The 27,435-nt window shown below is 46.5% G+C and overlaps 1 protein-coding gene and 1 non-coding gene across 9 annotated transcripts in view; both read left to right on the top strand.

Annotated features, from left to right (window-relative positions):
* The window catches only part of Rabgef1 (RAB guanine nucleotide exchange factor 1), a 43,612-nt gene extending 18,405 nt beyond the window's left edge, over nucleotides 1-25,207 (top strand). For 4 of the 8 annotated variants that reach the window (XM_006249239.5, XM_063271493.1, XM_006249240.5 and 1 more), the window contains exons 3-9: nucleotides 531-697; nucleotides 9,851-10,020; nucleotides 17,517-17,598; nucleotides 18,991-19,123; nucleotides 20,784-20,875; nucleotides 22,546-22,802; nucleotides 23,693-25,204. In XM_006249239.5, the coding sequence (XP_006249301.1) occupies nucleotides 531-697; nucleotides 9,851-10,020; nucleotides 17,517-17,598; nucleotides 18,991-19,123; nucleotides 20,784-20,875; nucleotides 22,546-22,802; nucleotides 23,693-24,091 (1,300 nt within the window). In that variant the 3' untranslated portion in view covers nucleotides 24,092-25,204. Of the gene's footprint in view, nucleotides 1-530; nucleotides 698-9,850; nucleotides 10,021-17,516; nucleotides 17,599-18,990; nucleotides 19,124-20,783; nucleotides 20,876-22,545; nucleotides 22,803-23,692 lie in introns of all 8 variants that reach the window. The other 4 variants (XM_039089588.2, XM_063271494.1, XM_063271495.1 and 1 more) reach the window with 2 other exon arrangements.
* A 1,605-nt stretch (nucleotides 25,208-26,812) lies between these two features.
* Trnal-aag19 (transfer RNA leucine (anticodon AAG) 19) lies at nucleotides 26,813-26,887 on the top strand. The gene has a single exon. It is a non-coding gene; the product is annotated as a tRNA-Leu (tRNA).
* The last annotated feature ends 548 nt before the right edge of the window (nucleotides 26,888-27,435 follow it).

Here is a 27,435-nt window from a genome sequence, read left to right as displayed (position 1 = left end):
GTCCAGTGCCTACATTGACTTATGGTATGTGTGAGTGTGCAATGCCACAGCACATGTACGGAGGGCAGAGGACAGCCCCAGTGGTCACTTCTCTCTTTCTACCCTTTGAGCTCCTGGGACTCAACTCCGGAGGCCATGCTGGTGACAAGTGCCTTTACACACTGAGCCATCCCACCAGCACGCCTCAGCAGTTTCTTAATATGGTAATTTAAGACAGGGTCTCAGTCTATAACCCAGGTTGCCCTCAAACTCTGTGATATGTCTTCCTGGGCCTCCCAGGAAGACAGGTAATTCTGTATACAAAGCGTGCTTGTTTTGCTGTGGGGTACCGGGGATTAAAGCTGTGTACTGAAATCTTCACCAGGTATAGAATTCCACCTTACAGCCACGTACCTGAGGCCTCAGACCCATGTGGTATGTTTAGTTTCTGTTTTAAAGTCAGATCTTTCTCAGTAGTTTGAACAAGATCGTTTAGACCCTGGGAAAACCTGGAGAGGATCCAGATCATTCAGTCTTCCCTCTGATTTCAGACTTCAGCGGGAGGAGGAAGAGGCCTTCGCTAGCAGCCAGAGCAGCCAAGGAGCCCAGTCCCTCACCTTCTCCAAGTTTGAGGAGAAGAAAACCAATGAGAAAACTCGCAAAGTCACCACAGTGAAGAAGTTCTTCAGCGCCTCTTCCAGGGCTGGATCCAAGAAGGGTAATTTTCTCTTTTCTTCTTCCAGGCCTGAGTAAGCTGCAGGTTAGATCTAGAAGGCAGGTGGGCTCAGCCTTCCGCTTCTGTAAGCCCAAGAAAGTTCTAGACCAGATTTAACATGGAAATCGAGTTTGATGGCCAGGCAGTATGTGAAGAAATATTCTCTTTGACTTGAAGAGACACTGTTTTGTTTTGTTTTTTTGTTTGTTTGTTTGTTTGTTTTTTTTTTTTTTGGGGGTTCTTTTTTTCGGAGCTGGGGACCGAACCCAGGGCCTTGCGCTTCCTAGGCAAGCGCTCTACCACTGAGCTAAATCCCCAACCCCGAGACACTGTTTTTTTAAAGAAGTTTTTTTTCCTGCAGGAGTACTAAAGAGAATTGAAACATGTAGCTGTGTTGATAAAGATACTTTATAAACACGCTCATCCAAACTGTTCATCATCGGCTACTTGATGGTTTTGTCTGATATTTTTCATGCTTTGTTTTTTCTGATCCTTGTTTGTTTACCTTGTGTAATACCCACTGTGTCCATAACTTAGGAGATGAAGCTGTTTCTAAACTTGAAAGTCTCCTGAGAGCCTTTCTCTCTTAAAGCTTATTTCTTATACTTTTAGGAAACAGACAGGAAAAGACTCATTTGGGGCTCTTGTGTATTTTCTTTTCTTTTTTCTTTTTTCTATTTTTCGGAGCTGGGGACCGAACCCAGGGCCTTGCGTTTGCTAGGCAAGTGTATTTTCTTGTGGATGGATTTGTGTTTGTTCTTAAAAATGTTATGTTTGTAGATGCCTTGTTTGCTTAATGTCTGTGCACCACTGTGTGCCTGGTGCCCTCAGAGGCCAGAAACGCGTGTCAGATGCCTTGGAACTGAAGTTACAGACGGCTGTGAGGTGCCATGTGGGTTCTGGGACTCGAACTTGGGTCCTCTAGAAGAGCAGTGAGTTGTCTTAAACACTGAGCCGTCCCACCAGCTCCTCCTCATTCATCTACTTTGTGTGTGCGAGCCAGAGAGTGACATTTCCTATCTCCCTTCTTCTCCACCTTATTTTCTTTATAAGATTTATTTATTTAGTGTATATAAGTACACTGTAGCTGTCTTCAGACACACCAGAAGAGAGCATCGGATCCCATTACAGATGGTTGTGAGCCACCATGTGGTTGCTGGTATTTGAACTCAGGACCTCTGGGAGAGCAGTCAGTGCTCTTAACTGCTGACCCATCTCTCCAGCCTGTCCTCCCTTTATTTTTTTAAGCAGGGTGTCATAGACCTCCCTGTTTCAGCTTGACTGGCTGGCTGTTGAATCACAGGATCTTCTTGTCTCTGACCCTAAGCTTGGGACTACAGGCTTCTACCACTATGCCTGGCCTTTGTGTGAATTTTGAGAGTTCAGCTGAGGTCCTCGTGCTTGTGCTTTTATTGACTGAGCATTTCCTAGCTGCTGTATCTACTTCTTTTCCTCATTAAAAAATGCTAGTGATGGCTCAGCGGTTAGGAGCATTGACTGCTCTTCCAGAGGTCCTGAGTTCAAATCCCAGCAACCACATGGTGGCTCACAACCATCTGTAATCGTGTGTCTGAAGAGGGTGACAGTGTACTCACATATGTAAAATATATAAATAAATCTTTGAAAAATGTTTTAAGCTGGGCAGTGGTGATACATATCTTCAATTCTAGCACTCAGGAGACAGAGGCAGGTGGATCTCTGAATTCAAAGATAGCCTGGTCTTCACAGTGAGTTGGAAAGTAAGGGCTACACAGGAAAACCCTGTCTCGAAAAAAAATCCAAAGTTTTCAGGAAACTGTGTGCATCTATCTTATGTGCGTGCAGTGCTCGAGGAGACAAGAGGAGAGGGGTCCCTGTGGGGCTGGGGCTGCAGGTGGTTGTGAGTTGTCTGATGTGGGTGCTGGGAATTGAACTTAGATCCTCTGAAAGACAGTATGTGCTCTTAACTGCCTGAGGCTCTCTTCAGCCCTCATCTCTTCTTAAAATAATACTTAAGGGCTGGACAGATACCTTAGTAGTTAGGGCCCTTGTTTTTTTTTGTGGAGGACTCAAGTTCTGTCAGGCAGGTGCCTGTAACTGCAGCTCTAGGGGATCCAGTGCCTTTGAGGGCACCTGTACACACACACACACACACACACACACACACACACACACACACACACACACACACAATAATGAAAATAAAATTTAGGATGTTTAAAATGCTGTATAAAGGAGTCATTAAAGGCATAGTGATTTGTGCTTAGCTGTTCATATAGAGGACCTAGATTTGATTCCCAGCACCCATGTGGCAACTCCAGTTCCAGGGAATCCAGTGCCCTCTCCTGGTCTCCTCAGTCCCTGGGCAAAGAAGTGGCATACAGATATTTATCCATATAAAATAAAATTAAAACAAATAAATCTAATCAAAGGCTCAGTGTTCTCTCAGTGAGCTTGTTGAAGAGGCTCAGAGCGAGGCTGGGAAGCCATTTAGTTATGTCTCAGTCTCACAGCCCTGACTCAGGGCTCAGGACTTAGGTCAGTGAGTCTGAAACAGTGAGAGAGACTGAAAGGAAGCAGTGATGCTGGCAAGGGACTGCTTTTCTAGAGCCCCACTGCCCTTCTAGGGTAATTTAAAGGCAAAATGAGCAATGATAGCCCCCTTAAAACCCTTTCTTGTCTTCTAGATAGGATTATTGATATATATACATAGACAGACAGACAGCATATACGGGCCTTTTTGTTTTGTTTTTTTTTATCTAAAGGAGCAAATTCCTTGAAGCGTATCTGGCCAGCGAAGTGCTTCTAATCTGTTGTCTGGGATATCTTTGTATAATTCTGGTGATCCACACGGGGCTGAGGCCAGGATTCACGTTCACTCTCCTTGTTCTTTCTTTAAGACATTTTGGGGTAGGGGAAAGAATATGATCAAAATATAATTGTATGAAAAAAAAACTCTAGTTTTTTAAATTCCAAAGTTTGGCTTTGCCCCAGCACAGTGGCCCAGTTGGTAAAGGCACTTCCTTCAGGCATGATGACTGGAATTTAAATGGACCCCCAGAACTCAGGTAATAGAAGGAAGAAGAAACGGAATCCCCAGAGTGTCTTCTGACCTCCATAGGTGCACGGCAACATGTGCATGCCCAAACTTTAAGTACACACGTGTGCATTTACACACTAGCCAGACAGCTAAGTACATGTTAATGTAAACATTTAAGAAGACGCTCCGCCTTGTCTTCAGTATTGGAAGGTCATGCTGTTAACACCTAGGAATTCTGCAGCTTTCGTAGCAGTGCCAGTACAAACCTCCAAATGTTGGCACGTGGGGATTAATGTTCAGTGGGGATTAGTGTTCAGTGGGATGGCTCTTTGTCTGTCACTGGGCCGTCAGTCAGTGCCTTTCCAACAATCTCTAGGACCCCATTATCACCTGTAGGGAGTTCTCCCTTTCCTTTTGGTTTGTATCTTTTACCCACCCGCCTAGTAGTGGGAATTGGACCTAGGTTCTCCTGAGTGCTAGGCAAGGGCTCTGTTAGCACCAGCTGTGTCCTCAGTCCTGGAGTCACAGGGTCATGCTTAGAGCCTCAAGCTGGCCTTGAACTCACTGTGTAGCTCACCTCAAACTTGGAATCTCCCTCACCTCCTTTCCTGCTGTGGTAGGAGGCGAGCATCCTTACACCGCCTGTTCTTCCTTTTCACTGTTAGAGCTGTGTCTGGGTTTGTATGTCAAAGCTTCTGAGGGAGGAGCTCAAAGCATGTAAAAATCCTTCATTTCTGAGTGAGGGCACTCACTCAGAGTTGGCTGTTAGTTTACAGTGACTTACAAAAGTTTGCCAGGGGAGCTTTCCCTTCAGCCTGGTTCCCTGCTAGGCCCCTAGTGAGTTCACTCAGCTGATACCAGTACAGGTTCACCTTGAGTCTAGACCTGCAGTCGACTTTGTTTTCTGTGACTTTATTTTACTTCCCCACTGTGTGCAGCCTTTGCCCTTGTTAGTTTATTTATATTAGCAGCACAAAAGAAAGCTCTTAGCCCAGGGAGCTTGAGAGCTTGATTGAGAACAAAGCAGTCTTCTAAGGGATTTGAAGAGTGTGTGTGTGTGTGTGTGTGTGTGTGTGTGTGTGTGTGTGTGTGTGTGTGTGTGTGTGTGTGTTTGGGTTTGGATGTGCATTTGTGTGTGAGTGGCTGTGGAGACCTTAGGTCGACACTAGGTATCTTCTTTGATTATTCTCCACCTTATTATTTGAGACAGGGTCTTTCAGTGAACCCGGGTCTCACCAGTTTGGATAGGCTGACTGCCAGGGAGCTCCAGGGTCTGCCACCCCAGTGCAGACACATGACAGCTTGCCTGTCTTTGTAGTGGGTGCTGGGAATGAAATTTAGGTCCCCATGATTATGCTGCAAATAATTGACACTTGTACCTCTTCATGTTGTCCTTATTCTTCATAACCATTCAGATAAAGGTTCATTCTCTTCATATATCAAAGAAGAAATCTGATGTAATATTTGGTCTGCTCTTCTAACAATACATAGCAGGTGATTTGTTGATACTCACTGACTTTTGATTGGTTGACTGAGGTCAGATCTCACTGTATTCCCATGCTGGCTTTAGTCTTCTGGGCTTAAGTGAGTCTGTTGTCTTGCATCCTTTTGGGCTTTTTTATTGTTATTATTATTACTATTATTTATGTGTATGAGTGTGCATGTGAGTGGCATCTTCACAGAGGCCAGAAGAGGGCATTGGGCCCACTGGAGCTGGAGTTATTGATGTCTGTGAACCATTCACCATGGGTGCTTCTGGAAGAGCAGTATGTACTCTTAGCCAGTAACCCATCTTTTGAGCCCCTCCTGGGCTGATTTAGGTAGACAGATGCTGCAGTAATAAAAGGATGGTACAGGGCTCGAGATTCTAGTCTGCGTTCAAGTCTCAGTTCTTTCTTTACTGCGTGTGGCTTTGAACAGGTAAGTGACAAGTTTTCTAAGATCCATATGTAAGGTGGTAATTCCACCCAGCTCACGAGACTGTAAGCTAATGAGCGATTTAACACACAGAGCCTGTGCTCCTCGAATGATAGCTCAAACATTGCTGTCCTTGTGGTCAGGCTCGCTGGGCTGCAGAGCTCTTTAAACCTTTGAGCTGGGCGATGGAGAGCTTGAGAACCCTGTTTGACTGGATGGACTTGAGCTGCAAATTGTTGTAACTTGAGAAACACAAGATAAATGTAAGCTGGTGTGAAGGCTCTGGCCGTTTGGCCCCTGGCAGACATAGGCGTAATGTGGGTAGGTCATTCTCTTCTGTCTCCTTCTTGGGTGGTTTGTGTGTGGTCTGGCAAGCACTGATAGAACCAACCCTGTGTTCTAGCACTGAGCTCTACTCCAGTCCCCTTTGCTTACATTTTAAAAGGGGATTTGAGGTAGACTATATTTTTTTTAGACAAGATCTCACTTTGTAGCCCAAGTTGTCCTTGAACTCCCAACAGTTCTACTTTGGCCTTGAGATTGTAGTGTGAACCAGTCTGTATGCTCGGCTGCGGACTTTCCCCTTTGTTTGTTAACATACGCAGGTGAAACCTTATGAGGAAGGCGACTGGGTTTTCTCTGCCTTTGGCTTGGAAGCTTTCAGGCTCCACAGAGTCTAAGGATTTGGCATTCTTTGAAGGATCTGCTGCCAGAAGGGACTATCGGAAGGCTCAGGAGTCAAACCCGTTGACTTGGGTTCAGTTCTGCCCCTAACCTTAGGCAGCTGAAGATCATTGAGGGTTCTAAACATCCCCATGGCTCTGCCGCTTCCTTTGCCGGTTTCGTCACATGGAATGTATGTTCTGCTTCGGTCGTTGAGCAGCTACACATTTCAGTGTGGTCATATTGGTCCTTGGTGTTGCTGAAACATTGTGATTTTTTTTTAAAGTATTTTATTACACAGAGAGAGAGTGAATGAATGTTTATGTGTCGGGAGGCCATGCTCGGCATGTGCGGGTGAGAGGACAGTGTTGCCTGTAGTATTTCCACTTGCCTTCTTGGCACAATTGCTGGGTGCTCCTATTTCCTGCCTGGAGATAGCTCTTATCAATACTCTTAGCTCCATACCTCCCACCTGCCCTACACTTCAGTGGCTGGTCCCACCTACCCCTGCCAAACATGCCTATAGCAGTGGCCACAGCCCCAGCTCCTCCCGAGACCTCATGTCACTGCTGGGTTCTTCTCCCTCCCAAGCAGGGCAAAACTCCTCCTCTCCTTCCTTGTGCCCTCCTTTCCTCCCAGAAGTCCCGCCTGTACCCTCTGCCCAGCAATTGGCCTGTGGCTTTTTTTACTGACAGATCAAGAACCAATTGGGGAACAGGACCTTAGCATCAGCGCTGCCTCTACAGGACAGTGTATGAGAGTCATTTACCTCCTCTCATGTGAGGGCTCTGGGAATCGAACTCATGTTGGTCATGGCAGCAAGTTCCTGTACTTGCTGAGCCATCCTGCCTGCCCAAGCTTTGTGTTCTTCCTCTTTTCTCTGACCTGCTTTGACAGTCACTCAGAGAATTGTTGAATTTGTTTCTTGTCCCTTACATTTCTGTGTCTGCTTTCTGCATTTTGAAGCTGCGCTGTTAGATACACACGTGTTTAAGATTGCTGTCCCTTGGAAAGTTAACGTTCTTTGTGGGCGGGCGGGCGGGAGGGAGTAAGCTCTTTTAGATCATTGGACTGTATCTTTATCCTACTCTTGGTGTCCCAATTCACATGTTGTGACATGGGGTCTTACTTTGTAGCCCAGTCTGGCCTAGAACCCACATTTTTCTTGCCTCAGCCTCCTGCGCATTGGGATTGGCCAGCTGGACACGTGGGCTTTATCTTTGTTATTATTACTGAATCGCCCCCTTTAAAGTTCTGACCCTTGGGCTCCCGGCCTGCACATTGTGAGAAGCTATTGTGTTCTTGTCAAGATCAAATTTGAGAGTTTGTTTTAGTTAGGGTTTCTGTTGTTTCTGAAGAGACACCAGACAATTTTTTGTGGTTTTGTTGATTATTACCTAAATTACGAAGTTAACATTTGAATGGCATCTTCTTGTGCTTTAATCTGTGTGTTTGTCATGCATGAAGTGCCCATCTTCCTGGTAAGATTGTGGGTCTCGGGGCTGGAGAGATGGCTCAGCATTCTCATGGCAGCTCCCCGCTGCCTGTAGTCTTTTTTCTTTTTTTTTTTTTTTTCCTTTTTCTTTCGGAGCTGGGGACCGAACCCAGGGCCTTGCGCTTCCTAGGCAAGCGCTCTACCACTGAGCTAAATCCCCAACCCCGCTGCCTGTAGTCTTGTCCTCTTGATTGGTCCTGCAGGTGCACATGCAGACAAAGCACCCATGTACATAAATACATAAGAAATTCCATAATCTGTCTAGTGTGAGGAGTGGGATATGTTCCCATGTGTAGATATCAGAGTTTTTTCCTAAATAGTATGGGGCCCATGTCTTTACTCCCAGAGTTTAGGAGGTAGAAACAGGCATAGCTCTGTGAGTTCGAGACCATCCTGTATTGTATATAGGGAGGCCCTATCTCAAAAACAGACACCTGAAGTTAAAGTGTGAAGTTGGTAGATTTTAATACCTGTTGGTTGCTTTTTCCTGTGGGGTGTGGTGGTGCACACTTGCTGAGGAAGCTGAGGTAGGAGGATCCTGTCTGAAAAGGAAAAACAAAATATCTCTGTCTCTCTATCCACCCTACCCCGTGTGTGTGTGTGTGTGTGTGTGTGTGTGTGTGTGTGTGTGTGCGTGTGTGCGTGTGCGCGTGTGTGTTGATACACTCACTATATATAGCTCAAGCTGGTATCAGATGCACTGTGTAATCCAGGCTGACCTAGAACTTGATCCTCCTGCCTCAGCGTCTTGAGTGCTAGAATTACAGGCCTATGCCAGTGCAATGCACCCAGCTTGGATGCACTTTTACTGCAAGCGGTGTGGCCTGCAAACTGAATGGTGGGGGAAGTAAACTGGCCTTTTGTGTTCTTGGCAGGGGGAGTGTGCTTTGGAAGTTTCCTAATGCTGTGTGTCACCTGATGCCTGGGTGCTTCCCTTGGTGGTTATTTCCATCGGTGACTTTTTGACTCAGGTGATTAGCAAGAAACTTGTTCAAGAAAGGGCGCTGTTTCACTCTCAGTATTCGTGACTAAAAATGCTAGCAAGCAGCTTCTGTCGAATATCTCATTTGCTTTCTGTTAGCTTAGGTGTGTGTCTGCGGAGATAACATTACAACCTTGTGGAGTTTTCCCCTCTACCTTTATGAGGGTTTTACAGATAAGACTCAAGTCTCTGGGCCTGTGTGGCAGGCATTTTCCCCTGTCAAGCCACTGTGGTTAGTGGGTTTTTATTTTTTACATTATTTTTTTTAATTTGAGGGGGTGGCACTAGTACTTTTCCACAGCGCCCAGTCATCTCTGGGGGACTGTGACTTCAGGGGTTCCCGCCCCTTCACGTGCTGCCTTATAATGAATTATCCTGGCCTCCTGCATCGTTAACCACCTACCGCAGCTGTTAGGTTGGCAGCACGAATGTGGGAGTTTTTGTTAGGACTTGATTTGTTTTTTCTATTGGTTGATTTATTTTCTGGATCTCAGGTTGTAGCTCTGGTTGGTCTGGAGCTCACTGTGAGAGCTCCTCCTGCCTCTGCCTCTAAGAACAGTTACACCGAAGTTCACAGACCTCCATTCTGCGTTCCCACCCTGTGGGTCTCAGGGACTGAGTCCAGGTTATGGGCTCTTTCACCTGCTGAGCCACTGGTCATGCTGTAGATCAGGTTTGTGAGACAGGATCTCATGTAGCCCAGGCTGCCCTCAACTCTCCAGGCAACTGAGAATGACCTTTAACTGACCAGGCTCTCCCTGCTTCTGCTTCCCACGTGCTGGGCTTGTAGTGTGCACACCATGCCTCATGTGCTCATTGCTGGGGCTGGAACCCAGGGGTTCCTACATGCCAGCAAGCAGCCTGCTAACCGAGCCACAGGTCCAGTTCTGCTGAGTATGTTTTATCTGCTTACACTTCCTAGTTTCATTACTCTAAAGAAGCTCATCCAAATGTCTAAATAGAAAGTGATATAGGTTTAATTTTGATTAAACATAATTTCAGTAATCTTGTTAGCTTCATAGAGTAATTCCATACATCAGTCTTCTGGGTAACAAAACTTACTGTGTTTAATTTTCCCAGCAGAAATTCAGGAAGCCAAAGCTCCCAGTCCCTCCATAAACCGGCAGACCAGCATTGAGACGGACCGAGTGACTAAGGAGTTCATAGACTTTCTCAAGACCTTCCACAAGACAGGCCAAGAAGTCTATAAACAGACGAAGATGTTTTTGGAAGCAATGCCTTATAAAAGGGTAGGCTGACACTAACCCGTCGGAAATACGAGCTGTGGTAGGGAGGGTCAGGGAGAACTGTAATCTTGTCATTTTAAACCTGAGAAGAACAAGGTGCTAGTTACCTAAGGCGGCCTTAGCTCAGCTAACACCCGACTCCAGGCTAGGACTTTCCATTGTGCCCTGGTCACCTCGGGAGTCTGCAGCTAGAGGGAGAGGGCGCTCGCCCACTCGCTCTTCTGTGCTAGTGCAGCCTGCATGGACCTGTAGCTCGTCTGCTAGGTCAGGAGCAGGAACGAGACTTTGTTCCCTATTACTTGTTTTCCTTTTTGTATTTGGATCTTTTTTCTGTCCTTTATTCCCGAGCTAAGGCAGGATCTCACTGTCATAGCTTTGGCTGGCCTGGAACTCACTATATACACCAGGCTAACCTTGAACTCACAAAGATCCACCTGCGAGCTAAAGATGTGGCCACCATGCCTGGCCTTCATTTAGAGTTTTAGTAATCTTCTCTGTGTTTGTTTAGAGAAAGAAAGAAAGAGCGTGGAAGTGGAAAGACCTTGGCAGCTGCAGTTTCAGTCCCTTTGTTTTGTAGATGGAGGATGGTAAAAGCCAAGCAAGACCAGGGACCTGTCTGCTTAGCTGCTAGGGTTTCCAAAGTGAACCAGGGCTGTGGCTTCCACATGCCTCTCACTGTGTAGCCCAGGCTAGTCTTTAGCTCCCTGGTTCCCACCTTGGCTGTCACACACCACCATGCTTGGTAGAGGGTTTGTTTTGTGGGGTTTTGAGGTGGGGTCTCGACCTGTAGTCCAGGTCTACTTCAGACCTCCTATGGCCAAGACTGGCCTTCAACTTGTGAGCCCACTTCCACAGCCTCTGGGATGCTGCTGTCATTTAGAGGTGGCCTCTGCCACCGTGCTCCTTCACACCCGTGCCTCAGTCCAGACTTTCTTATCTGTAATTTCAGTTCCCATAATCCATAAAACTACCTGTGTGAAAGAATTCATTTGTGGAAACGAAGTCTTCACACATTCTGCAGTACTAAATGCAGCTAGCTCCAAGTGTTGTAAGATTCAGTGCTCAAGTACTCATTGGGGGGTTGTGACTCCATGCTGTCAGCAAGACTCTCTTCTACTTTAAGTGTTGTGTGAAGAAACAGTGACACGGGGAGTTCAAGCAAGCTACTGCTGAGAGGTAGAGGGGTGTGTGTGTGAGAGAGAGAGAGATGAGGTATATATGTGCAGTGACACTGAGGTGTGTGGAATCACACTGATGTGTGTGTGTGTGTGTGTGTGTGAGAGAGAGAGAGAGAGAGAGAGAGAGAGAGAGAGAGAGAGAGAGAGAGAGAGAGAGAGATATGAGGTATATATGTGCAGTGACACTGAGGTGTGTGGAATCACACTGATGTGTGTGTGTGTGTGTGTGTGTGTGATATCACTGAGGTATGTGTGGGGAGTGATAGGTTTCTTGAATGTGTAAAAAGTCAAGTTTGAAAAGTCAAGTTTGAAGGTTGTTTTTGCACTGTCAAGAGGACACCTCTAATAAAGTTGTATTTATACTATAGTATGTACAAAAATCTGTACTACTGTGTTTATATTGTATTTACAGAAACACTGATTGACTTGAATTTGTTTTTCTTCTTCTGAGAAGCATAAACTACCCTTATTCTGTAAGCGTTTAATTGACTTTTTAATGAGTCTGTGAAAGTGAGCGAGCCTGGCATGGTGACACACACCATTAGTAGCAGCAGTCTGGAGGCAGAGATAGGAGGATCTCTGGGGTTTAAGGCTAGTGTGGTCTACAGAGCGAGTTCCAGGCTAGCTGGGGCTGCACACTGTCTCAAATCAATCAGTAAATGGCTGTTATGGATGAGCACTCTGTATGCTGTGTTCAGGGCATCACTGACTGATAGTGGAGATCCTGGTGAGCTTCGGGTTCCTCCTGTCAGGAGCTACTGTGCAGCTAATTTTCTCTTTTACATTAGCACCAACTGTTCTGTGGGAAGGGACCCAGTCTTGTGCATGTGTCCTGGGTATCTTTCGTGGCTAGCATGATGGGCAACATCTAGGTACAGTTCAGGTGGACTTCTAAAATTACATTCATTTATTTAGTTTGTTTGTTTATGTATTGTGTGTTTATGTATATGCTTGTAAACAGGCAAGCGTGTTTAGAGGTCAGAGTATGACTTGCAGGAGTCTGCTCTCTCTTTCTACCCTGGATCCCAGGGACCAAACTTGAGTTGCCAGGCCTAGCAGCAAGTGCCTTTATCCAGCGAGCTACCTCACCAGGTATTTGACAGACTCCCTCTGGACTCCAAGGTATAAAGCTTGTGATTTATGCCTGAACTCACATACTCTAGCCTTATGACACCACTCAGATACATGTATTAACTACAACTTAGGGAACAACAGTTCCTGGATTTGAAATGCACTTAGATTAAGGTGTACTGTGAATTTTTCAAATGCGCTCACTCACATTTTCTCACTGTTACTGTAAGGCCTGCTCAGCAGGAAAAGTAAAGGCTGTCTGTAGAAATGGCCTCACTGATCACTGATCCTCGCTGGTCTTTGTTCCCATTGCATTGCACAGATTTTTCTCTCCCATGTCGCTGAGGTCTAGAACAGTAACACACCCTGCTTCTCTCTGATGGGGAGCATTCCTGTCGTTTCCAGTCCCAGTTTATGACAGAGTTGAACAACCTGTTCTGTATGTGGGCCACGATTAGACAATTGTTTTCAGAACTGTGTAAAATGTCTTTCCCAGCTATTTGATCCTTGCTAAGAAACACTTTATCTGCATTGAGGCTTTTAAAAAAATCTCTAAACATTATCACTTCTGGCTAAAATTTCAGCACCTGTGGGTTTGCGAGCCGCTACAATATTGCATCGTATAGGGCTTTAACCATCCAACAAACTGTTTTTGCTCATTTTTTCTGAAGCTTGTTTATTTTACCTCCAGTTTTAAAAGCAGAGTTAGTTCAGTAAAGATATTTTGAAATAGAGTTTAAGCTCAAGGATTAGCGGAGTGGGGCCCTCCAGAGGGAAGTAAGGCATGCCCTAAGAGGCATCGAGTGCGTGTGGGCTCTCACGAGAGAGCCACTCTGTTTTGCTTTTTTAAGATTTTTTTTTTTAATGCGGGTATTTGCTGAAGGCCAGAAGAGAGCATCGAATCCCCGACACAGGAGTTAGAAGGTGGCTATGAGCTGCCGCAGGGTTGCGGGGAACAGAACTCCACCCCTCCTCAAGTACAGCAAGCATTCTTAACCTCAGAGCCATCTTTCCAGCAGCCACCTCTTTCCCTTTTAGTTATTACCTACTGGGGTCTCTTTCATTTGAGGCAGGGCCTCACTATGCCATTCACACTGGCCTTGAATTTGTCATCCCCTGAATACCGATGTTATAACTGTGTCCCACCACATCTGGCTCTGTGATTAGCTGCTGGATTTATTATGCATTAATGAGCCTCGTCATAGTCTTTAGAATGGTATGCTTCCACTGTAACGAGAAGAGCAGATACATGATTAGCGTACCATCCTTTAATGAATCACTGGTGAAATCTTTCAGGATTGGGAGATCTAGGACAGGATCAGCAAGCTTGGAGCCAGCCTGAGCGACACAGTGAGTTCCAAGTCAGCCTGAGCTATAGAGTGAAACTCTGTCTCAAAAAAACCACCAACAAAAAGATTCTAAAAACAAGAAAACAGAGGAGGTAGTGGAGGAATACAGCTTGCCTAGCGTGCATGAGGTCCCAGGTTCATCCCAGAACTTCAAAAAGATAGTGGGGAAGGTGCAAGCCTTTCACCCAACCCTCGGATGCACAGGCAGGAGGGTCTCCTGAGGTCCTGGCTAGCCTAGTCTATAGAGTGAGCTCTGGGACAGGCAGGGATACACAGAGGAACTGCCAGAAAACCAAAGCAAGAAACAATTTCCCCAAACCAACTTACTTCTGAGAGAGAGAGAGAGAGAGAGAGAGAGAGAGAGCGAGAGCGAGAGAGAGAGAGAATATCTTATTATAAAAGGCTATCTAGACACTGCTCAACTATTAAAAGTAAGCTGGTTCTACTGATCGAAAAGTTCCACAATACCCACGTTGGCAAGTATCCAACTGCTGGTAACTCTAGCTCCAGAGGATCCGATATCCTCTGTTGGCCTCTGCTAGCTCTGTGCTCCTGTACATACCCCTGTACACACGCATTTGTACACATAATTAAAAATAAAATACATCGGTCCTCGGCTCCGAAAAAATAAAATAAAATACAGCCGAGTGTGGTAGCACACCTGTTAGTCCCAGCACTTGGGAGGCAGAGACAGACTCCTGAGTTTGAGGCCAGCCTAGAGTGAGTTCCAGGATAGCCAGGACCACGCATAGAAACCCTGTGTCAGACAAAAGCAGAAACAAGGAAAAAATAATCTTACTATAAGACGTAAGCTTACAGTAAGTCGGTGGAACAATGGCTGGGCCCAAGGGTATATGTGGTCACCTGTGTGTGCACTGTCTGCAGCTTTCCTTTGTCCTCTGAACATAGCCTCGTGTCTCAAGAGTAATTGTAATATTTGCAGAGTATTTTTTATTATGTTATGTGTATAGCTATTTTGCCTGCATGTATGTCTGTGTACCTAGTGTTTGCATGGCCCATTGAGGTCAGAAGAGGGCATTGGATTCTCTGAACCTGGTGTTAGAGACAACGGTGAGCTGCTGTGTGGGTGCTGGGAATTGACCCTGGGTCCTCTGGAAGAACATCCAGTGCTCTTACCTGCTGAGTCATCACCCTAGCCCTTCAAGAGTAATTTTTTTTTTTTTTATTCAGAGCTGAGGACTGAACCCAGGGCCTTGCGCTTGCTAGGCAAGTGCTCTACCACTGAGCTAAATCCCCAACCCCAAGAGTAATTTTAAAGTATGGTGAAAGCCGGGCATTGTGGCGCATACCTTTAATCTGTACCCTCAGGAGACAGAGGATTACATCTCTGAGTTGGGGGCCAGCCAGTGCTACGTAGTGACACCTTATCTCAGAAAGAGAGAGAGAGAGAGAGAGAGAGAGAGAGAGAGAGAGAGAGAGAGAGAGAGAGAGAGAGAGAGAGAACGCACGCACAGAGAAGATGCAGAGGCAATCATTCGTCTCACAACCCTGTTATCTAATTTAATGAGGTTCATGGCTGGCTGAAGAATTGTTTTCTTCAAGTCTGTTTATATGGAAACTTGTTCAAAACATGCCATTAGTTGGGTGTACTGATGCAAGCCTGTATTTCAAGCACTTGGGAGGCTGTGGGGGAAGGATTACTTGCTCCCACAAATTTAAGACTGATTTGGACAAAATAATGAGAGCCTGTCTCAAAGCTAACAATCATATGCCGGGTATGGTGGTGTGTGACTTTCATCTCAGCACCGATGAGGCAGCCAGTGCTCTTAGCCACTGAGGCGTCTAGGGCTGGAGAGCTGGAGAGGACCCAGGTTGAGTTCTCAGCACCCTTGCCTTGGTGGACCTGACACCTTCTTGCTCTGAGGGCACTGAGCATGCATGTGGTGCACAGACATATGTGTAGCAAAGACACAGCAGTTTTCTATGTGGTCTCCTAGTAAGGGAGTGGGCAAGTATAATATGGGATCTTTTGGTCATTTCACTGCTTTTTGTTTTGTTTCCTAAAGAGTATTTCTGTTGAGATTTGCTACTGCCTTGCATGGAGGCTCCCACCTTTAATCTCAGCACCTGGAAGACAGAGGACAGTGTTTTCTTAAGTTCTCTCCCAGCCTGGTGTACACAGGGAGGGAGTTCTAGGACAGACTGGGCTATATAGAGAGACCCTGTCTTAAAAAGGAAACAAAACAACAACAAAACAATTCAAGGGGCTGGAGAGGTGGCTCAGAGGTTAAGAGCACCGGATGCTCTTCCAGAGGTCCTGAGTTCAACTCCCAGCAACCACTTGGCAGCTCACAACTGTCTGTAATTCCAGTTCCAGGGTTTCTGACACCCTCACCCACACATGCAGGCAAAACACCAATAGATATAAAATTAAATAAACAAATGAACAAAACAGAAACAGTTGCTAGTGTGTTAACACTTATGGAGAAGGTGTTTTCTGTGTTTCGGTGACGAGATTATAGTGTAAAATGTGTCTTCATCTTCACTCCCGCTTTCCCAGAATAAATAGAAAGGTGAGGCCCTCCCGGAGCTTACAAAGAGCGTTTCACTCGTACATATTTATTTTTGAGACAAGGTCCCATGTAGCCTGTGCTGGCCTTGAACTCCTTATTCTCCTGCCTTTCCCTCCAAGTGCTTAATCACACATGTACAGCACTGGTTTACATGCAGCTGGAGCACTCTATCCACTGAGCTACACTGCCAGCACCCTCTTTACTGTTCTAAACCAAATAGTTTGACCTCTCTGGTGACTGTTAGAAACCAAAAGGAAGAGACTCATCAAAACAAGCTTTAATTCTTGAGGAAGTTGGGAGGAAGTAGCACAGACTTAGTTCTAAAGTTAGAAGCAGTGCGTTCTCACTTATACACAGAAGCTGAAAAGTCAACATTGTGGGGGCAGAATGCAGAACAGTGCCTCCCAGTGCTGGGTGGCAAGGCAGAGGTAAGGGCCAGCCAAGTGCAAGGGTGTGCTAGGTTAAACCTTCAATTGTGTGAGTGAGTGTGTGTGTGTGTGTGTGTGTGTGTGTGTCTGTGTGTGTGTGTGTATGTCTATGTGTGTGTGTCTGCGTGTCTGTGTGTCTGTGTATTGTGTATGCGTGTGTGTCTGTGTGTGTCTGCATGTGTGTCTGCATGTCAGTATGTGTGTATGCATACAGGTGCCCATAGAGATCAGCAGAGGGTGTGGGAACTCAGAAGCTCTAGCTCCAGGCTGTTGTGAGTCAATAGACGTGGATGCTAGAACTTACTCCTGGTCCTCTGGAAGAACAGCAGGTCCTCTCAACCCCTGAGTCATCTCTCCAGCCTTTCTGATGTCCTTAAGCACAGTGGGAAAACTATGGTTGTTGACACTTAATAGTGTATTTCAGAGTAAGGAATGGGAAGGAATTAGAATAGTCCTGCTACAGCACACTGACAAGTGTAGGAGCAAATGCCTTGGTCCCTTCATTGCACCTGTACCCACGAATATGGAGATACTAGAGGGCCTTGGCATTTTTAAAAGTGAAAAAATAAATGAATATTTTAAAAATCAACTCAAAAAGGGATCCAAAACTTACATGTTACAACTATTAAATTCTAAAAAGACATCCAGTCTACACAGGAAGACCCCGTCATGAAAAAATTAGCAATAGTAGTAGTCACAGTAGTGAACAGCAATAGCGAGGGTGACGATGGAAATGAAATGAATCGGGTGTGCGCAGATCGTGTACATGCAGTGATGTGTGAAGATCACCAACAGTAGAGTCTCCTTTCTTGCAGAATCTGTGTGGTTTGTAAGGTCCTTAGAGTCAGCTCAGGGCAAGGAGTGCGTTTTAGAGACTTGTTCAAATTTGGTGTCTTCAGACTTTCCAGCCGCTCACCCACCCATTGTCTGTTGTTCCAGGATTTAAGCATCGAGGAACAGTCAGAATGTACTCAGGACTTTTACCAGAATGTGGCGGAAAGGTTGCAGACCCGCGGGAAAGGTAATACGTTGTCAACCAGCTGATGGGTGGTTGTTGCTCAAGTTAGCTGCCCTCGCCTCCTCTGATGGCTTGGCTGGTGCCAAGTACTGGGCTGACATTGGCATGTGCCTCATACCTCGCAGTGCCCTTGAATGCCTCCCTGTGTATGACCAGGACAATTGGGTAGTGCTTTGAGTAATACAATTCCTGTATTATGAGTAAAGTGGGGAAGAGCAGAGATGCTCGGGCATTTTTCAGTGTGAATCCCCTCATTGGAATTGCCATTTGGTGAGTCTTGTCACGATGACATAGACCCAAGGGAGTTGGAGCAGAAAACAATTGAGACTCACCGATTAAAGCTTGGGTTTGCCTTGTAGAGATTCTCTGGCCGTCTGTTGACACTGTACTTGATGATGCATTTCGAATGTGCTTGATGTCCACATGTATGCCTCAGAGAGACATGGTGGCTTTGTGGGAAACGGCAGAGGAAAGGAGACTTGCCAGCACTCTTACCAGTGCGGCAATGGAGAGGGAGCCACACGAGTCTTCCTGCTTGGCAGGGCCTATCCCTGTTAGCTGCCAGGGACCAGTTAGCTGATCAGAGGGAATTCTGGGAGAGGTAGTTTCTTAGGAAGCTGTACCCTCTTTTGTTGTTGTCGTTCTTGTGAGACAGAGTCTGACATAGCTTGGGCTTCTAACTGACGACAGGCAAGGACAGCCTCTGTTCCTGATCCTCCTGCCTCTACCACCCTCACGCTGAGAAGACAAGCGCGCACCACCAGGCCTGCTTTATACAGTGCTGGGGGTGGACCCCAGGGCTTCACACATGCTAGGCCAAACCTCTGTCGCCTGGGGCACAGCCCAGCCCATAGTTAAGATTTTTTTTCTTTTTTCTTTTTTTTGGAGCTGGGGACCGAACCCAGGACTTTGCACTTGCTAGGCAAGTGCTCTGCGGCTGAGCTAAATCCCCAACCCCTAGAATTTTTAAAGAGGATTTTTAATGTTTCTTCACTGGGTGTGTTTATAGCAATTTTTTCTTTTTTCTTTCTTTTTAAAGATTTATTTATTTATTTCATGTATATGACTACACTGTAGCTGTCTTCAGACACACCAAAAGAGGGCATCAGATCCCATTACAGATGGTTGTGAGCCACCATGTGGTTGCTGGGATTTGAACTCAGGACCTCTGGAAGAGCAGTCAGTGCTCTTAACCGCTGAGCCATCTCTCCAGCCCCAGTAATTTTTTTTCTGTATGGAAAATCCTACAAAAATATAGTCTTGACTTGAAATCCTTCTCTCTTTTTTTTTTTTTTTTCTGGAGCTGGGGACCGAACCCAGGGCCTTGCGCTTGCTAGGCAAGCGCTCTACCACTGAGACCCTTCTCTTGAGCTGCTCTCCCCCTTTGTGTTCCAGTGCCTCCAGAGAAAGTGGAGAAGATGATGGATCAGATCGAAAAGCACATCATGACCCGTCTCTATAAATTTGTGTTCTGCCCAGAGACGACTGATGACGAGAAAAAAGATCTCGCCATTCAAAAGAGGATCAGGTGACTGCAGAGTCTGCTTTATCTACTATCTAGAGTGAATGAGAGCATGTGGTAACAGTGCTGTGAGCTTCTGGCCTTGGGCACCAGCAGCATGAGCTGCTCAGCCAGGCTTATGATAACCCACTTTTCTGTCTGGCTGGAGATTCCTAAAAGTTTCAGGAAGGATGAGGACTTGTTTCTCTGTGCCGTCTTGTCAGGCAGGAAACTCCTCTGCCGGCATGCCTTTGCCAGTCTGAACTGACTGACTGTTCTTGGGGACCTCATGGGGTGAACCCAGACCCCGCAGATCAGTGGCACTGGAACACTTAGGAGCAAGCTGCCTGTGTTAGTTATTTTTCACCGTTGTGGAAAATACTTGACAGAAACAATTGAAGTGGAGGAATTGTTTTGGCTTTGTGGTTTCGAAGGAGCAGCCATTGTGGTGGGGAAGGTAGGGCTTTGCAGGAACATAGAGCTGGGCCTCCCTGTGATTCCACAGATCAGGAAACCTCCTCTCTTCCTACCTTAACAACGGACTTCATGTGTACGTGAATGTGCCTGGGTATATGTTACCTGTGCCAGGTGCATATGGGAACCCATGGAGGTCAGAAGAAGCATTGGGCCCCTGAGTCTAGAGTTACAGATGGTTGTGAGCCTCCTGTGTGGGCGCTGGGAACCAAACCCAGGTCCTGTGTAAGAATAGACAGTCCTCTTAAACTCTGAGCCATCTCTGCAGCCCCCTTCCCTTGTTTTTTTTTTGTTTTTTTTTGTTTTTTTTTGAGACAGAGTCATGTAGCTGAGGCTAGCCTTCTCCCTCCCATCTGCTGGGATTACAGGTCTGCCCACCATGCTTTCCTCCTCTTTACTCAGCTTGAGTCCCTAGCCCTTGGATGGTGCCACTGAAATTTAGGGAAGCCCTCACCTCCTTAGTTAACCTTCTCTAAAAGCCTTCACCCCTGGGTCTAGGGTCCCCTAGGCCATTCTAGGTTGAGCCAAGTTGCAATGGAGATAAACCATCCTAGACCCAAGGCTGTGTTCCAAGGCTGAGTCACAGGAAGCCTCTGGAGGACCCTGTGTCCTTGGCTGAGGAACCCCAAGTGAGGTCTCAGATAAAAGGGCTGGAAATTAGATAAGTACATGGAAGTGCGACACCAGAACTGAGTTGACACTCATTTCAGATACAAAATAGAGTCCAAGGTCAGGGTCTAGAAGGAGACGGATGTAAGCCTGGGGTTTCGGTTCAGAGCATTAGCCACGCCGATGGAGAGCTCGACAGCAGAGACCAGCATACAGTCAGGGTGAGCCAGGAGCTGACGACTTAGGATGTGGGGACACAGGTCCTCCTCTTCCTCTAGTGTCTTGGACATGGCGGCGGGTTACAACGCAGGGCGAGTTGTGGGCCGTGAGGACAGCAGGCACAGCTTCTCAGCCTCCACAGCAGATCTCCTTTGAGCCAGGACACTTTGCCCTCCGTCCGCTGCTGTCCTAAGCACAGAAGCACGTGACATTCGGGGTTTTACTGTCTTGTGTCAGCTAATCTTAGAGAGGCAGGAGTCCTGTGCATGAACTTGGGATTGCCTAGTGAGTCAGTGCTACCCCCTGCTTTCCTTTGGTTGGAGGTACAAGACTGGAGTCTACCTTCCTCGTTCTTGGACTTTTCCTGACCACCCTGTCTCTGCAGGGCTCTGCACTGGGTGACACCTCAGATGCTCTGTGTCCCGGTCAATGAGGAAATCCCGGAAGTGTCTGACATGGTGGTGAAAGCGATCACAGGTCAGTGCAGCTCTGAATGTTCTCATAGCTTACATGATGCTGCAGTATAACCCATAGGAAAACCCTAAACACCTACCCTCCACCCTCCTCCCTCTGTCCCTCTTCCTTCTTCCTTTTGCTCATTCATTTAAGACAGGATCTCATTATGTAACCCTGGCTAGCCTAGAACTTGCTATGGAAGATCAGGCTGGCTCCAGACTCACGATCTGCCTGCCTTGGCCTCTGCTACCTGAGTCCTGGTTGCTACTCACTGCAGGAAGGAAGTTCCTTTCCCTCTTCTTGTTTTGTGATGGAGCTCTCTCCTTTCCACTTGAACTGCTTTTGATATTTAAAAAAAAATATATTGATTGGTGGATTTTTTTTTTATGTTTATTGGTGTCTGTGTGACTGGAGTTACAGACAGCTGCGAGCTGCCATGCAGGTGCTGGGAACCGAACCGTGATCCTTTGGAAGAGCAGCCAGTGCTCTTAACTGCCAAGCCATCTCTCCAGTCCCATTCTTTTGATATTTAAAGTAACAAGTACCCCCCTCCCCTCTGGACTTTCTTTGGGGCTGCATACTACATTTTTTTTAAAGATTTATTTATATGAGTACACGGTTGCTATCTTCAGACACACCAGAAGAGGGCATCGGATCCCATTATAGATGGTTGTTAGCCACCATGTGGTTGCTGGGAATTAAACTCAGGACCTCTGGAAGAGCAGCCAGTGCTCTTATCCGCTGAGCCATCTCTCCAGCCCTGCATACTACATCTTGAGTGTGAGGACAGAGAACAACTTGTGGGACTCCGTTCTCTTCTCCCACAGTGTGTTCATGGGGATCAGACTCAGGCCGGCAGGCATCACAGCAAGTACTTTACATCCCAAGCCATCTTGCTGGCCCAGAGTGTCATCCTTTGATTATTGAGATACACCGAGGTCACACACAGCTAGAACTGGCAATGACGGCTACTACTCCTCTCCACTCAAGTCCCTCTTCTGCTTCTCTGTCTGAGAAAGGGCTTGTCTGTAGCCATATTCCCTCCCGAGAGGCAGTATGCACAGTGAAGACTTTCTCAACTGAGTATAGAGCTGTGTTAGGAGAGGCTTGCAATGGGGCTCAGCTGACAGAGCCCTATGTTCCATCCAGTACTGGATTAACTGGGTATGGTGGTGCACACCCACCATCTCAGCACTTGGGAGGTCAAGCTCATCCTTACTACGTAAGGAATTTGGGGCTAGCCTGTGCTATAAATAAGCTCCAGTTGAAAATATGAGAACACAAAAAGCAAGTGAACAATAAGAAGTGAGACAGTTTTAAAGCCATGTCCTCCTTTTCCATGGGGCTCAGGGGTGCCTCCCATGGCTTCTTGGGCAAACTTGTGTCTGTCCCAGTCTGCCTTCTGCTCACTACATGATCTTAAGTCCAGCAGCTCCTCTGACCCATGTTGAGACAGATGGGACTTCAGAGATCTAAGTTCCTCCTATATTAGGTTAACTGCTGGAGTGCTGGGTAATGGAGACACCTCTGGATCCTAAAGAATTAAGAATATTTAGCCCATCGCTGCCACCCCTACTCTAACCGGGTAGATTTGGTCTCATTGTATATCTCTGGTTAAGTATCCTGTGCTGCCATGCCAGGTGTGCACCACTGGTTGCTTCCTGTTCGGTAACTGCCTCCTCTCCTCACAGACATCATTGAGATGGACTCAAAGCGTGTGCCTCGGGACAAGCTGGCCTGCATCACCAGGTGTAGCAAGCACATCTTCAATGCCATCAAGATCACCAAGAATGAGCCAGCCTCTGCCGATGACTTCCTGCCCACCCTTATCTACATCGTCCTGAAGGGCAACCCCCCTCGTCTGCAGTCCAACATCCAGTACATCACTCGCTTCTGCAACCCCAGCCGGCTCATGACGGGCGAGGATGGCTACTACTTCACCAACCTGGTGAGATGTGGCTCCTGGGGGCAGGGGATTTACCTGAGGGAGGTAAGAGGCTGGTCTTGGACCCCTGGCAGCTTAGAGCTCGTGAGGATGCAGGTCTGTCAGAGTGGAGGAGACTGTGACCAGTCTGTGCACACGCTCTACCTCCCTGCACTTCTCTATGAGTGCCCTATCTCTCAGAGCTGCTCATCTCTTTGCCTCCTGTTGCTTGCCTGGCATTAGCATTCTACAGCCCCACGTGATCTGCTGCGAGGAGGAATCCACCGATACTGGTGTGGAATTACTCCAGTGGCAATTCAGCATTGCCACAGACATGAACAGGGTTTGGAAAGTTCACTAGGTATAGCATATGTTTCACATATGATAAATGACAGCTCAGGGAAGGTTCAGGCACAGACCTGGGAGTGCTCCTAGGTGGGAAACAGCTGGGAGAGCAGAGAATAGAGTCTGCTGAGGAACAGGGAAGGAGAGCTATGATGCTGTGGAAGATTCTGGAAAAAAGGGAAAATCAAGTGTCCAGAAAACTGGACATGCCAGTGCACAGCAGCGACTGAGAGGATGGGGTGGGCAGATCAAAAGTGCTGGGTTACATAGTGAGTCCCTGTCTTAAAAAGAGACCAGCCAGTCCTGGTGCCCAAGCCTGCACTCTCAGGACTCTAGACGCAGAGCTACAAGGGTCCAGAAGATTAGGAATTCAAGATCATTCTTGGCTATGTAGTGAATTTAGGGCTAGCCTGGGCTGCCAGGTATCGCTGAGGCAGGGCAGAGGATGCAGAGCACCTGCCTAGCATGCACTAGGTCCTGTGTTTAATCCCCCAGCACTAGGAATGGGGAACTCCTGACTTCTTTCGGCCTTTCTGCCTGACCGCCATGCTCTTCTCTTTCCTCTGCAGTGCTGTGCTGTGGCTTTCATTGAGAAACTAGACGCTCAGTCTTTGAATTTAAGTCAGGAGGATTTTGACCGGTACATGTCTGGCCAGACGTCCCCCAGGAAGCAAGAGTCTGAGAGTTGGTCCCCGGAGGCCTGCTTAGGTGTGAAGCAAATGTATAAGAACTTGGACCTCCTGTCTCAGCTGAATGAACGGCAGGAAAGAATCATGACTGAAGCCAAGAAACTCGAAAAAGACTTAATAGACTGGACAGATGGGATCGCCAAGGAAGTTCAAGACATTGTTGAGAAGTACCCTCTTGAGATTAAGCCCCCAAACCAACCCTTAGCAGCCATTGACTCTGAGAATGTGGAGAACGACAAGCTCCCTCCCCCTCTGCAGCCGCAGGTGTATGCAGGGTGATGTCTCGCTCACGGCCGGCTTGATTTGGGGCTGATTTCAGGGAGCTGCTGCGTTCCACTGTTTGGGTCTGGAGTATGAATTAACTGCTTACAATTTCAAAGTATTTTTAAGGTACAGATTTAGGGATTGTTTATTTTCTTTTTTTTTTCCTAGCAGGGGAAGCTTAGTAAATAATAATGTCCTATTTATTTGAGTTGGTGAAGTAGGTTTGTGTGAATTCTGTGTCAATCTTTTATGTCCTTTCTGATTCTCCCACGGGCTTCCTCTGTGGTAGACACTGTTGTTGGTTTTGGGCAAACACTGTCTTTTAAAGGATAAAACAGATGCTATAAAGTCTATGTTGAAATGAATTCTATGTTCCCACACTCTCCCAGTGTGAAATAATTTTGTAATTGTAAAGATAGAAGATAATGTTAATAAGTAAATATGTAAAATTGTAAATATGTAAAAAAAAATAGGGCTGGGAGGGGTGGTATCAGCGTGCATGGCATTTCATGAGCTGATTTTTTTTTTTAGGTGAAAATGAAATATATTGAATGTTTGCCTTTAGCACCATTTTATTTGGTTTGTTTGTCCCACTAAAAATAATCTAAAAATACATGAGCTTTAACAGGACACTAGCACTAACTGCCCTAACTCTGAGGTCCTGGTACATGTTAATGAAGTTGTGACACCAACTTTTAGGTCACATAAAGAATTGTTCTGGGACCCTGGGGTGGTAGCTCAGGCAGTAAAGTGCTTTCCACACTGGTTCAAGGACCTGAGCTTCCTGTCCAGCCCCCCATGTGAAAAGCCAGACATGGTGACGCACAGTTGGAACAGTGCTGCTGGAAGGCACAGATGGGCAGGTTCCTGGGGGAATGTCCTCCTGACCCTGATTAAACAAAGGAACCAAGATGGACAGCTCCTGAGAAATGATAGCCAAGGTTGACCTCTGGCTTCCACATGCCTACATCTGTGCCTGTGTACCTCTACACACATGTGTACCACATACACATGAACACACTGTTGCTAATTAGTACGGTTGACTTTGAACTGTGCTCATAGCTTCCTTTCCCTAATTCATCCAATAAACTTCCCCCACAATGTTATGGGGGCTATTGCCTTTTTGAATTGATTGGTTCTGTTTTGTTCCTTGGTCTTTTGGGACAGGCTGTTGCTATGTAACCCAGGCTGTCCTCAAACTTGTGATCCTCCAACCTCAGCCTCCCGACGTCGGGATTGGTGGGTTTGTACCATCACATTTAGCTCATGCAGACAAAGCATCACCGAGTTCCGTGATACAACGATGTGGTCGTGGATGCAAGTTGGAGCGAATGAATGAGGCTAATGGGAGTTGACAGGGAACTTCTCAAAGCGCGGAGCAAGTGGGTGCCTTGCGCCCTTCATAGTTTGCTTTACCTTTATCAACAGGTAACAGACAGCAGGTCACATAGACATCTCAGAACTTCTAACCTCTGAATTGACAATTGTGGCCTAAGGTTTTGTTGTTATGGCAACACTGCCTTGTACATTGTGGGGTATTGAGTAGGGTTTCTGCTTTCTGTACCAGTAGATGCCGGCAGCCCGCCCCCCATGTGTTATCATGTGATAAGGACTTATCAGGAGTTCAGATCATCCTCATACACATAGTGAGTTTGAAGAAAGCCTGGACTATAGAACTCCTTGTCTCAAAAAGAGAAAGACTAAAGAAACCTGTCTCTATCTGGTGTCTCCTGGGGGACAGAATTAGCCTGTACTAAAAATCACCGGTCTCTTGTCAGCCAGTGGGTTATGCACCTGGTATAGTTAATAAGCTAGAACCAAAGATTATATAGTGTAATATTACTTGATGTCTCCCTCTGTGAGGCCCTGCCTCGCGGGACTCTTCTCTAATCCCTGTGGAATTTTTATAACCAGGTTATACCCCAGATGGATGACTCTTCTGCATGGTTATCAGCACCTTTGTGAAATTAGTTGTTCCTCAGGACGCCATTCTTCAACAGTGTCATAGCATTCAAGGAGCTGAGAAAGGCTTTCTTCCTTTCTCAACATATTTTCCTAAATGTTTACTACACATATGCAGCATAAGAATTTTTGGAATAAAAGTAGGACAAAAATACAACTTTTAAAAAGTATTTTGTTTTTCATTACGTATGTGTCTCTGTGTGTGCATGTGTGTGAGTGCAGGTACTTATGGAGGCCACTAGAGGGCGTCAGATCCCCCCCCCCCCCCCCCGGACCTAGAGTTACAGGGAGCTGTAGTGAGCTACCTGCTTGAGCTGCTGAGAACCAAGCTCAGGTCCTCTGTAAGAGCAGTATGCACCGGTATCTGTCGAGCCATCTCTCCAGCGTGACATTTAAAACTTTAGTGCTTTATTTATGCTGTTAACTAGACCGAATTCGGCACGTCAACGGTCACTAAAGACATAGAGCAGTTGAATCAGCTGTTCCCCAAGTTCACTCAGGAGGCAGTGAATGAGGGTCAGGCGCCAAGGAAGAGGCTAAGGAGATAAGATGGCCCAGTAGGTAAAATAGCAAGCTTTGTAAGTGTGAGGCCCTGGGTTTAATCCCCAGAACCTGTGTTAAAATCCTGGCACGGTAATTATGTTCTTGTAATCACAGCTCTGAGGAAGTAGTGGCAGGAGGGTCTCGGGGCTCACTGGCCCTGGCGGCCTAGTCTGCTTGGAGAGTTCCAGGCCAGTGGAAGATACCGTTTATCTTAAAAAACAAAACAAGGGGGTTGGGGATTTGGCTCAGGGGTAGAGCGCTTGCCTAAGAAGCACAAGGCTCTGGGTTCGATCCCCAGCCCCGAAAAAAGAAAACGAAAAAAAAAAAAAAACAAAAAAAAACAAAGGGGCTGGGGATTTGGCTCAGTGGTAGAGCGCTTGTCTAGCAAGCACAAGGCCCTGGGTTCGGTCCCCAGCTCCGGAAAACAAAACAAAACAAAACAAAACAAAAATGGAGTAGCATTTGCCCAGGAGAACTAATTCAAGGTTGATCTCCGGCTTCCACACCCATGTGTATAACCAGTCTTTCAGAATAGCCTGGGCCCCAGCGATTACAGCAGCTAGCATACTTTTTCTTTTTTTCTACGTTCTAGGTGCTAATCCAGGTCCACGTAGTCTAAATCTTCCTGGGGAATGTTCAATTCTTTTAGTTGAATGACGCTAAGTAGAACAATCACATCAAAGCTGGCTGGGTAGAGGCAGAGGAACCAGAGTTCAAGGTCTGATCCCAGCACTGGATAAACAGAGAAAAACAATTCAGAGTCAGCTTCTGTGATGTGAGGAGTTGGAGGCCAGCCCAGGCTATATAACACCTAAATAAATAAAAAAAAAAAAACAAAAAGACGGAACAACAAC

The sequence above is a fragment of the Rattus norvegicus genome, chromosome 12 (genome assembly GCF_036323735.1).
Source record: "Rattus norvegicus strain BN/NHsdMcwi chromosome 12, GRCr8, whole genome shotgun sequence".
NCBI lineage: Eukaryota > Metazoa > Chordata > Mammalia > Rodentia > Muridae > Rattus > Rattus norvegicus.
Note: the sequence above shows the minus strand (reverse complement) of the source record. Positions and strands in the feature narration are given on the sequence as shown.